Source organism: Heliconius melpomene, chromosome 16, assembly GCF_056956725.1.
Source record: "Heliconius melpomene rosina isolate 202511_hmr_F chromosome 16, ASM5695672v1, whole genome shotgun sequence".
Lineage (NCBI taxonomy): Eukaryota > Metazoa > Arthropoda > Insecta > Lepidoptera > Nymphalidae > Heliconius > Heliconius melpomene.
Window position 1 is genome coordinate 5,869,933 of NC_140404.1, and position 12,574 is coordinate 5,882,506.

Here is a 12,574-nt window from a genome sequence, read left to right on the forward strand (position 1 = left end):
GTTTGTGTCTAATTTTACAATATTCAGTAATTTTTACAATGTCCTATAGAAAATATAATTTTTTGAACTTAAATCCAAAACTAATACAAATAGGTCTCACTACCACGACCAGCAAAATCAATGTAGAGTTCAAAAAATACTTTTCAAACAACATAATATAAGAAATAACTTTCGATTTTAAAAATATTACAAATATATCAACCTGTCGGATCAGTTATAAAGTGATAATGAAGGACTAGGTCCTGGCGTCACGCATCACCATCGTAGAGCGGCCAACGACCAACAATTGTGATGCCTAGACCCTAGTTCTTAGCTCTACCGTCTCTGTGGTGCGTCGCCCGCGTCGCGCCAGTACGATCTCAGCCTTCGCAGCGGACGGATGTACGTCTCGCAACCGACTACCTAATTCACTTATCGAAACAAGTTTTATCATATCAAATGTTTAAATTTCCGTGTTAAATTAAAACATCAATATGAACTCTTGTGTTAACGAAAAAAATCAGACTTTTAAATGAATTTAAAAAAAGTTTGAAAACTTCTAAGTGCACTTTGTGAATTACTTTATCTGTATCACACGTACGTACGTAGGTGTTGTAATTGTAACTCAGTGTATTGTTTATTGTTTTCGTATAAAGGACCGAATACCGTTGAAGACGCGGAGTTCGAATTTTATGTTGTTTTATTCTTGTTTATAACAAGGTATTCGTATCGCGTGTTGGAGAGAGACAAAATGAAGTTCCATAGAGCGGGAGCGACAGGTGTGGCGGCGGTGGTCTTGTTGGCGGTTATAACAGGTAACTTCGCTTAAAAGTATTGTATAACAACTTTATCTCATAAGCCTCTTATAGGATTTTATGTTTTACCATAAAATATAATTAAAATCGTTCAAAAATTATATATGAAGTAAATATATTATCGTATATTTGATTGATTATATGATAAACATTTTTTTTGTATTTGGCATTTCACATGTGTGATGTGATTCATAGTACACAGTTTCGAGGTTATGTTTTAGTAAATAATTATGTGTTAAGCATTTTAGTTTTATGTTTATGTTAAATATTTTTTTAAATTATACTGGCATTCGTGGTAATTATTTTAAAAAATATTAATTTTACCTATGAATTTACAAGATATAAAAAATGTCTATTTTATATATACATTATTAAAAAATCATATATAAAATAGTAACATATATAAAGTTACCTTGTAACATGTAAAAGCGGAAACAAGGAAAAGCCGCGAAAGTCGCAAAAGAGGGGACGCACTTGCAAAAACTGTTGCCCGTTATCCGTTGAACGCTAAAAAATGTAAAATGGCGGAAACGAACCTTCCTGCAGTTGAGATGTATACCAATTAATTCTGGGTGCGTCCATGCGTTGCTTTCTCAACATAACAAAGCAGTTCATATGGAAATTCCTCCCTAAATAAGATATTAAGACAGTTTATCAAATCTCTATGTTGAGTTTTGAAATGTTGCTATATAAATTGCAATATACATATATTAAATTATTTATTTCTTTACTTTGGTAATATTATAATCAACTTCACGCTGTATCCCGCACATATAAGGATTGGAAGAGGGAACCGAGTTCTAAGATACTCCATTCCCAATGAAAATTCCACCTTCCTCCCCGAAGAAATGAAAATATTCAGAAGTAATAATTCATTCCCTCGAATGGGGATAGAACCAAGTAGTAGTAAGTACATCTGCATATACTTAGTTCTGTACTTCTAGTTGTCTATCTTAGTTTACGTCTTAATCTGGCTAGTGCGACTAACTGGAGCGATATCGGTTCAATGTAGCGTGAATTACCGAAAAATGTTAGATCTCTTTGTTAGATGCTGACTTCATTTATTTTACGATCAGTAAGCCAATAACAGTAAAAATTGACGTTAAATAAGGTCAATGGCTTTTATGTGAAATTGTGAAAATAATTGAATAAATAAATGTTCGCGTTTTAATACAAAGAGCAACATGTATATGATACAATTAACAATATATTTTACAAGTTCATTCAAAATTTAAAATTTTAATGTTTTTGATAATATTATAATTAACTAAAATTAAGAATGGAAGTGTTTTAATGAGAACGTATTGTCGTAACTGGGCTCTTAGGGTCCCTTTGCTTACTCTGCTATTTGCGTGATACAGCGTTAAGTACAACTATGTATACTGAATCCCGCATTACATTTCTTATTTTTTCTTATATTTTATTATAAATCCTTCAAGATGCAGTACAACATGTAGAGAAAGCGAGAGTTGGCAAACGAATGCTAACACTTTGAAATTTAAATATAAAAAAAAATTAAGCATTCCTTTGTCATTAAATGAACTTATTGTTCAACCGTGCTCTATAGTAACAGCTACTTCCCAATAACAAATTAAAGAACACTAAAATCAACTTTAATTATTATTTAAAATCAATAAAATAAAATTAAAGGTACAAAAAACTAAGTTTTTACACCGTACATTCAATTTAAGAAATTATTATTCATCCCAGTACATTCACAGATACATAAATTCCAAACAATTTAAATAAATTTACTACATCTGCCGTGTCATTATCCCCATCGTTTAAGCGTGTTAACAGCGTGATTGCTGTAATGGCGTGCTGACGACACTTCACGCGGTCATCGTCTCTACTGATTATGCTAGAAGCAGAACTTAGAAGATTAAACTTCAAATGATATCCAAAACTTTCCCACATAGTTTAGATTATATCTTAACTGTGGTAACCGCTAAGTCTTAAATGTAAAGATAATTTGCCCTTTCTAAAATGCAGTTCATGTACGTGAGGTTAATAATAGTAAGTGAACCTTTTTTTTATAGTTTCTATCACGCTCTATCCCGTACAAAGCAGGGTAGGCAGAGGAAACTTAGGTACCTAGTGTTAAGCAACTTCGTTTTCTATTACGATACTTTGGTTCCCGGTTTTGGTTCCGCCGAATTTTTAAGGCATTGCGTGTTGTTAGCGGAATTTAACGCCGCGCCGCGTCGTTTATTTCGTTCCCCTGAGTGGCAATCGAACATACACTGTCGCTCGTTTCATTATCAATGATTAAAATAAAAGTAGTGATAGTTGATATTTTAGTATTTACTTCAACATCAATATTAAATTTTAGTGTTTTAAGTTATCTATCTATAGGATTCATTGTTTCATCAATTCTACTTAATTAAGCGTGAGTTTTCTTTAGTTCAATTCTTGATATTGGTAAAAATATTAATTGATCTTAAGTATATAACTATTACACCAAATTTTCTTAAATACTCTTTCTATAGCTGTATTTAGGTATATTTTATCCTACATTATAAATGATTGTTTAGTTTGGCAATGCCTCCCTAATATTATTGTGAAGTCGATAATGCAATGTGCTGAGCTCGATGGAGCGCCCGGGACTCTACCTAGTATACAATTATAATGACTAACTAGGTTTACTGAACGCAAATAGCTAGCTGGGAGATCTAATGCTGGTGATCATATAGGAACAACAGTTATAATTATATTAAGTTTATGTTTGCACATCGTTTGATAATATCTACGTAACTTTCTTATTATTATTTTTGCCATGCAAGAAATCCATGGTTTTTTGACTTCTGTCTTTTATCTTTACAGAGATAATTGTTATTGGTGATGTGGGTAGGAAGCATGCGAATATATGTGGCCAGTCGTGGCGCAGGGGCACAATTGTTTGATAGTAAAGGTGACAGGTTCTGGATTCGATTCTCACTCGAGGAAAATAAAATTTATTCAAAAAATCATATATTCGCTCTGGTTTAGCGCGGCGTTGAGATTCATCACTCAACTCGTAATGCCCTCGCAATTCGACGGAAAGTAAGGAACAGAATGTCTTATCACTACACTCCCTTTACCTATCGTGCAAGCGGGATACAGCGTGAAGCTGATGACACATAAATGTGAATATATTCCCCCAATCTAGTCAATTTGTACTATCAAAACATTCAAATTCAGTGTAAAAGTTTATATTTAGGTACGCATATATATGTATGGGTAGTTTAGTTTAGTTAGACAACATTTGAACTGGGATATTCAATATTATTGTATGGAATTTCAATATGCAAATGCAGTTTAAATTAGTTTTTGCCCAATATGGATTCGGACTAAATATATCGAAATCATAAAATAACATACGAGTAAGCATAAGATTTGCATACATCCAGAGTGTTGCTAATATTACTGGACTTTAATGGTAATGGATCATCAGACGGCTGGTATTGACTTACAGCTTTGAACGAGATAAGATATGCCTTAGTGTTTCTACTTAGAGTTGTATTTCAAAATAATCCATACCTATATTATAAATTCGAAAGTAACTCTGTCTGTCTGTCTGTCTGTCTTTTACGCAATCAGGGCCAAACCGCTAATTTAATTGTGATAAAATACTCATATAGAGGTACTTGAGGGTTTCGGGATGAACATAGGATACTTTTTTTTCTTATATTTGTAATATTTTCGATATATACTAGTATCTTCTTATATATAAAATATAGACACATTCAAGTTATTTCTATATTATTATAATAGTGAAATCATATATTTTTATAATAATTTATATTTTGGGGCCCTCGTGTCTAAATAGCGTCTAAAAGTGAACGTATTATGTTCATTTTCGGTCTGGTAAGTTCAGTCATTTAGTACACAATGTCTGGAATTTGGAGAAAAAGCCGAGCTAAGCTTACTTACGAGCCATATTTTGATGAAGCTTTCACTATAATCTCAAATCAGCTTAGGAAAAACCAATTAATTCTAAATCGTTTTCGTTCTGTCGTCAGAAGCCAATTATATTTTCAATTGGAGCAATTATGCAAAGTCTTCATAAAATTCATGAATTATTAGATTTCTTTCATAAAATTTCACAATTGTTCACTTCATTATTTAGGTGTGATATTTTGATAGCCACTAAGCTATAAATAGAGTTTTGAATTTAATTTAGCATTACAATTAGAACAAGACGCCTTCGTGGCACAGTTGGCAAGTAACTGATTGTAAATATAATGGTAGTCCAATTCATATAACGTTATGCATTTCTTCCGATTTTTATTCTATAACCCAGCGACTTTAGCCCTTTAGATTTTAGACCTTAGCTAGGTCTATGCCTTATCTATATAGATATAGATAGATAGAGCCACGTGTAAAAAGGTATAAAGAAAAAAAGTAATCCTTTCACGTCTCAAAGGTCAGGTCACGACAATCATAACGTTTTATCTAAACACTACGGAGGCGTGATGTAGGCCGGAGCGATGAATCACGGAACTACGTACATGCATCATGTTAACACGTAAAGCCAGTTTTATTTTACGTGACACCGTAAGTGCTGCTCCAAAATTTGATAAAGCATTTTACGTGTGAAACCATCTTGGCTTATGAAATATTACTGTGAATAGAATAAGCCGACCTCCTTTTATGTTAGGTTGGACATGTACATAATAAGAGGATTTAGTTTAGTGTATAATATCTTTGATATAGTATAATAATAGAGTGCCTAGTGTACTCAGAGGAAGACACTCCGTTCTCCACTTTCCGCCAAATTTTTCTAGGCATTGTGGTTGAATGATGAAACTCAACGGCTTTTGCCTTGTTGCCAGAGCAGAGGATTGAAAATATTCATTCTCCGAGTGGGAATCGAACCCACAAGCGATGAGTTACAGTACACACACACCCTTGTAACCCAGTGCCACGATGGCCTCAATAGTTAAATAAGACATTTATGTTTATAAAAGCAAATATACAGAATAAATTAGTAGAATTAATCAAACAAACCATGTCTGCTAGATATTCAGTTCTATATATCGTAATGCTTTGACTATGCACTGATGAACGCACAATGTATATTAGTATAGTACATACAGACAGACATTTGGTCTAGATATGAATAATACAATTTAGAATTGGGAAATAAAGGATGCTTATAAAACGGATGTATTTCATTCAGCGGAATAGAATAGATGAGTAATGTAGAGCATTAACGAAACGTAATTGTTCGTATGTATCGTCACTGATAAGAAATGTTATCAGTGATAAGATATCACTGTATATCGTAAGCAGGTAGTCCCCAAACACCTGATATAAATATTGTTGCGAACGTGGTATTATTTATTACTAGCGGCCTGCCCGCGGCTTCGCCCGAGGATTTATGTTGTACTAATTTATTAGTATGTGTAAAAGTCCTCCAGACGAAATTAATGCTTAATTCAACAATATGTTTTATGTGTTATCAAGATACTTTAGTACCTACCATTTGTTGTCAATAGATAGCGTTACATGTGTCTATTTCTACTATCTCAAATATGACCTTCTTAAAAACTTAAATACTTATATGTTTTAATAGAGTGAAGCGATTACAATGAAATAAAAACTAAAACCTTTTTTGAATTACTTATAATTTTTATGTATAAAAGTTGCTTAAATTTGTTGTGTACTTTTTACGTGATACGTATTCACATAAACAGACAAACCGACAAACAGACAAATACAAAAATTCCAAAAATGCTGGAAATGGATTATGTTAGTTATCCTTTAACACCCTGGCAATTTTTTTTTAAAATATTTTCAATCTACAGAAACGACTTTTCTACAGATTTATTATAAGTATAGATATAGATTAATGTGTTATATGAAATCACGTGCTTAAATATATATAGGAACTCGTTGGGCACGTCTGTAATTTACATATTTTTCTTTATTTACTTTTTCATTGTCTTCTGATGTTTGCCATTGATATTGGCTCTTGTGGGTGGTAATTTTACTTATAGGGATATTAATTATTTATTACTTTGTACTATTTTTTTATTTCAGACATGCATTTCTAAAGGTTTTTCATGATAAATTTATAATTTTGCATAATTTTGAACGCAATATTATAATAATATAACACTCATTTGATAGAAAAATAATTATACGTTGTTATTAGAATAAACCAGATTCATCATTCATTTCACATTTACAGTATATTTTCAATCTGTATAATACAATATGGTATTCCGCGTTCATCTTCCTTTTGTTACATCCGATTTATATTCCTATATAAATCCGTCCACGTTTCCGTTTCCTCATTATAAATGTATATGGCATATCGCATTCTGCCGTGCCGGATCGCTACGAACCGGTCGGACTGGAGCTCGCGAATGTTCCTGACTTTTCACTGTCACTCAGACCATTTTTAGCTTGCAAGATTTACAATTAAACGTCAGCCTATTAAAGATTCATGAAATAAATGGCGGACTTTTTTCTGGAAAGAAGCACTTTTATGTGCCCGAAATGTCTGCAAGTTTTTGTTAACCTTAAAAGATACTGAAAAATATCAGCTTCACACTGTATTCTGCGCACCTAGTGTTAAGATACTCCGTTCCCTACTTTCTGCCAAATTTTTTGAAGCATTTGCGTGTTGAGTGGCGGAACTCATCACCACGCTGTCTCGCAACCAGAGCGAAGAAATATTTCTTCGAGTGGGATTCGAAACCACAACTGTCGTGTTTACACACTTGTGCCCTGCGCCTCGACTGACCTCCAAAAAGTGCTGAAATTATTGTTATTTATTACTATTACTTTTCTGGGATTATATTTTCAGTAAAGTATTTTTTTACTTCAATGTTATAAGACGGACAGAACACAACACTGCCGACATTCAAGATTCAAGTCAGTGAGTTTTTTGTTGACGGGAGAGTTTCCCTTGAGGGCAGCAGGTGTGACGGCCAAGTTAGAATTGCTTGTGGAATTAATTATTTCTTTCATAAATATTAATATTTCTTTGAGGTAGCCTTTAAGGCAGATTCTAACATACATACATACATACATTCTTTTTTGTAAAAGAAGCAGGTTAGACGTGAAGAAACTAGATATGACTTTACGATGATTTCTATTAAATTAAACTCTTCCAACTTAAGATTTTCTTACAGAGAAAAAAATTTAACATTAAACATTTATTTATACCCTTAACTTTATGGTTTCGAAAATAAATATCTAAATTTATCATTAAATATTTTACCATTTATATATTACGATTTTGTACTTAAAAAGTAAAACTGTTATAGGGTCAATTTGTTGTCCGTCTGTTGTTCTGTCTGTCAAAACCATATTTTTTCAAGTCTCCATATCCATGGAGTAAAAAGTAAAAAAAATGGCCTTATAGTATTTTTATAAAACTTTTTTTATAATCCATTGGAAACGTAAAGAAATAACATAAATCAAAAACATTTTTGCAGCATTTGCATAAAAATTCCAAGTTGTTTGACGAAAGTAGACCACTAATATATGACGGCCTTGGTACCAAGTACCGCACGATCAATAAAAACGCTGGTCGTGAACTATGTAAAGATGTCACGAATCTCAATAAAACGTAATGAATCACGAGATATTCGTAAGCACCTATTAAAATATAATTGCAAATATTCAACAACTGCAAATATATTTATAACCAACTAGCGGCCCGCCCGCGGCTTCGCCCGCGTGAACTACGTTATTATTAATTTCTGTCTCCATGAGCTCCATGATTCACGTCCTATAAGTGATCCATGCAAAATTTGAGACTTCTAGCATTTGTAGTAACAAAGTTTCATACAAACTTTCAACCCCAAAAACAACCCCTTAGGAGTCGAATATTGCAAGTTCCCGTCTTAGCGTTAGAGTGTCAAAAGACTCCGTTCCCCATTTTCATTGGGATTGTGTATTGAGTGGCGGAACACTTCAAAATAAGCAGTATAAATATTATTATATCAGTAATCAATATACTAAAACAACTTCGGTAATAAATAGACGATTTCTAAGAAAGCTAATTGAAAGGAAATTTAATAGTATTTAGCCGTGCCTGTGTTTCCGTTCATAAATTGTAAAAACGTGTTACAATCGTAGTGCAAGAAAGTGATCGACAGTACAGTGGCAACATTATTATTATCAAATTATATTCTGTTGTAAACTAACTTTCTCAATCTATAACATTTATTACAAGAAAATAAACGTAATAAGGCCGTTGAGGCACAGGTGCCTGTAAACGTGACGGTTGTTGGTTCGATTTTCACTCAGGGTTATGGAATATTTAACTGTGGTAAAGAGGCAACGTGTAGTGTTGAGTTCAACCACTTAATACGCAATACCTCAAGAATTCGGTAGATAGTGGGCAACAGAGTGTCAAAACACTAGGTTCCGAAAGAAACAGACAGACAGACAGTGTAAATATTTTAAATTTTACACTGTATCTCGAAAATAATAGAGCAGGCAGAGGCCCCGTTTTCAACACATTGTGTGCTGAGTAGAAGATTTAAACCTTTCCGTAATATTACCAGAGCAAAACACCCGTCGTGGGTTCGATTTCTACCTTCCATTTACTCTCAGATGCTGTCCTATAACACTACGATGGACGATTTATTATCTAAACATAGTTTGATTACATCAACGAAAATAATAATTTAAAGAATAATTTTAACTTATAGAATAATTTAATATAATATGGTAATATTATAGCTAAACTAAATTCTATATTTTAGATCTAGAATATAAATACACACTTCTTTCACCTCACACGTCCAAGTTTCACAAATGCATGCCCAAGCAACGGGTATCATAGGAAACAGAGTGTGTCGAGGACCGGACTGACGACCGCCGTCCATGGACCTTGACGGGGTGCTCTGGTCTCGATTGTACAATGTTTTTATGTTGAAACTAGTAAAAACGCGACGTTCCGTTTAAAATTATGTGTTTAAAATAATATATGTTTATATGTTTTTTTTATTAAATGCTCTGTTGTATAAATTATGAATTATTTTCAAATATTTCCTTATACTTGCCATTTCATCAAATAAGACCCGTAAAGATAAATTGTAGAGTATATTTCTGAGCCAGTCGTGGCGGTAAAGAGGCAAATGGGAACGTTGTGTCTTAACACTAAGTTCTCAAATTCCCTCTGTCGTTTCTGTTATGTGCGGGATACAGCGTGAAGCTAAATAAAACGTTCTTTCTAAGTTATAAACAAGTTTCATTATTAACTATTCCACAGTAAAGCAAGATAACTTCAGGCTTAGGTTTAGTGTAAAGATAGTCTATTCATATTTCATTATATCTCAAAGGTATTTCTTTTGACGTAGGCTGCGTGAACCTCACGCCTTTCAAACATGAACCATAGTAGAATAGTTTGTAATGTAAACCCGTCTTTCGAGACGCGTTCTTTTACGATTTACAATTAAAGTAAGAAATTGCGTTTTTAAAATAAGATTTTATAAAATTTAAGGATTACTGTTAATTTAACGTATCATTTTAGATTTTTATAGAAATGAAATTATATTTTTAATTATGTAAATTATAATTAAAATAAGTTACTACGATAGATTAATGCTTTAAACATTAAATTATTTTTAGAAAAATAATCTATGGTGTCAGTTTTCGCTGAATTTTGGAGGCATTGCGTGTTGAGTCGGGAACTCAACAGCGCTTTGTCTCGGAACTCCAGAGCGAAGAAAATGAAAATCTTAAATATTTCATTTACTTGAATCGGAATTGAACACATCACCTGCCGCGTTTACACTCACACTTTCTGCCTCTGCACCACTCCTGGCCTCAACATACATTAAACTTCAAATTTAATGATATTTTTGAAAAATTTTCACAGCTCTAAATTTATATAACACTTTTCATAATTCCATTAACGTACAAAGTTGAAATTAAAACGTTTACTATATTTATTATGAAATATTAAAATGGCTAACGTTTAACACTATGCAATAAAAACCAGCACAGACAATCAACAAAAACCAAGAGAAAATGGGATTTACATTATTTTCCCACGGAGCCGTGAATTTCGTTCATGCAGCACTTTCTCACTATTGTCCACAGTAATTGTAGCGGCTAATGATGCTCAGTCTAGATTTTTGCTGTCCAGGTCGTTGTTCACTACTGGGAGCTTACTAGCTTTGGTCCATGTTTAAGCTTTTAGTTAAAGTTTTTAATAAATTTCGAGGACTATCTATTTAGCAATTAATGTTTTAGGCTTTAGCTTTGAAATATGTTCATGTAAAGGCTTTTTAGGTATAATTACTAGGGTGGGCACACTATTTTGGAGTGGGCACGGACCACTCGATTCTCCCTATTCCTACGCCTTTAGGGTCATATTTTAGTTCCAAAACGACACTGCATATCGTCGAGTGTCCATAAAAAGTTATAGTACTTGAATACGGTAGGTTTTTAATCATAAAATTTTCAGAAATAGGTTTGAAACGTTTCGGCTGATAGTCACGTGGTTAGCATATAAAATGGAAATGCGAACGGCGTTGAATTTATTATGGCCATAAACTAGTGCAGTATTTCAGTAGGGATGCGACAATGCACCTTCGATTGCGATCTATTGGGTGTTTACGATCTGATCATTTGGAAATTAGAGAAGGAGAAAATTAGAAGAATTTATTGGAAAATTGTAGAGAGAATAAAAATTTCAATTTTCTGCATTGTTATTATGTTATCAATGAAATGAAAAAATATATTAGTATTATGTTCAACTAAAAGACTTACTTATTAATAAGTATTTTAATATATTGGTATATATGGAAAATATTACAAATATCAGAAAAAAAAAGTATCCTATGTTCATCCCGAGACCCTCAAGTATCTCTATATGAGTATTTTATCACAATTAAATTAGCGGTTTAGCCCTGATTGCGTAAAAGACAGACAGACAGACAGACATAGTTACTTTAGAATTTATAATATAGGTATGGATTAAAATGAAAATATTAAATATTTAATTTCCTCGAGTGCAAATCGAACCCACAATCAGTCGCGTTAAAGGTCGTACGTTCGCGTCCCTGCGCCATAACCGGCTTCACTCAACTCATAAATTAATTGCAATTTTAATTGACTTTTTTGTGCAAAATGTTCCCATATGAAAAGACGCCTGTTATATTTGTCAATATCGAGGGTCTGTCAATCAAAAAAATAAGATGAATCACTGCTTTGTTCAATTGCAAAGCGTATTTGTGTCATTGAAGTAACATATTCACTTTTTTGAATTAGCATTTTTTATATAGAATTAATTTTAAAACATCAATAAATATATAATTTCAATTCAATCTAATGTCATATATTAGATTGCCTGTTACTATTTTAATTACCATAATTACCAAATAAAAATTTTAAACTCAGTTTCACGCTATATCACGCATGCAGCAGGTTAGGCAGTGGGAGCCTTCGCTTCTCACTTTCCATCGAATTCTGGAGGCTTTATGTGTTGAGAGGCGGAATTCAATGCCGCTCTTCGCTTCAACATCAGAGCGAAGAAATAATCAGCTTCACGCTGTATCCCGCACACAGCAGGGTAGGCAGAGAGAACCTAATGTTAAAACACTCCGTTCTCCACTTTCTGCCGAATTCTGGAGGCATTGCGTGTTGAATGGCAAAGGTCATATAAGAAGAAGCAATAATAATAATATGAAATATTTCATTACCTCGAGTGGGGATCGAACCCACAACCAGTCGCGTTTACAATCACATACATGTGTCCCTGAGCCACGACTGGCCTCATTTAATGTAAATAAATGCTAATAATACATTTAATCAGGCTATTTACATTT

General features: G+C 33.1%; 1 protein-coding gene across 7 annotated transcripts in view; it reads left to right on the forward strand.

The window, feature by feature from the left end:
* Positions 1–345: 345 nt before the first annotated feature.
* Positions 346–12,574, forward strand: part of Fas2 (neural cell adhesion molecule fasciclin 2) — a 107,209-nt gene continuing 94,980 nt past the window's right edge. For 6 of the 7 annotated variants that reach the window (XM_085199669.1, XM_085199670.1, XM_085199671.1 and 3 more), the window contains exon 1: positions 346–794. In XM_085199669.1, the coding sequence (XP_085055795.1) occupies positions 731–794 (64 nt within the window). In that variant the 5' untranslated portion in view covers positions 346–730. The remainder of the gene's footprint in view (positions 795–12,574) is intronic. The other variant, XM_085199675.1, reaches the window with a different exon arrangement.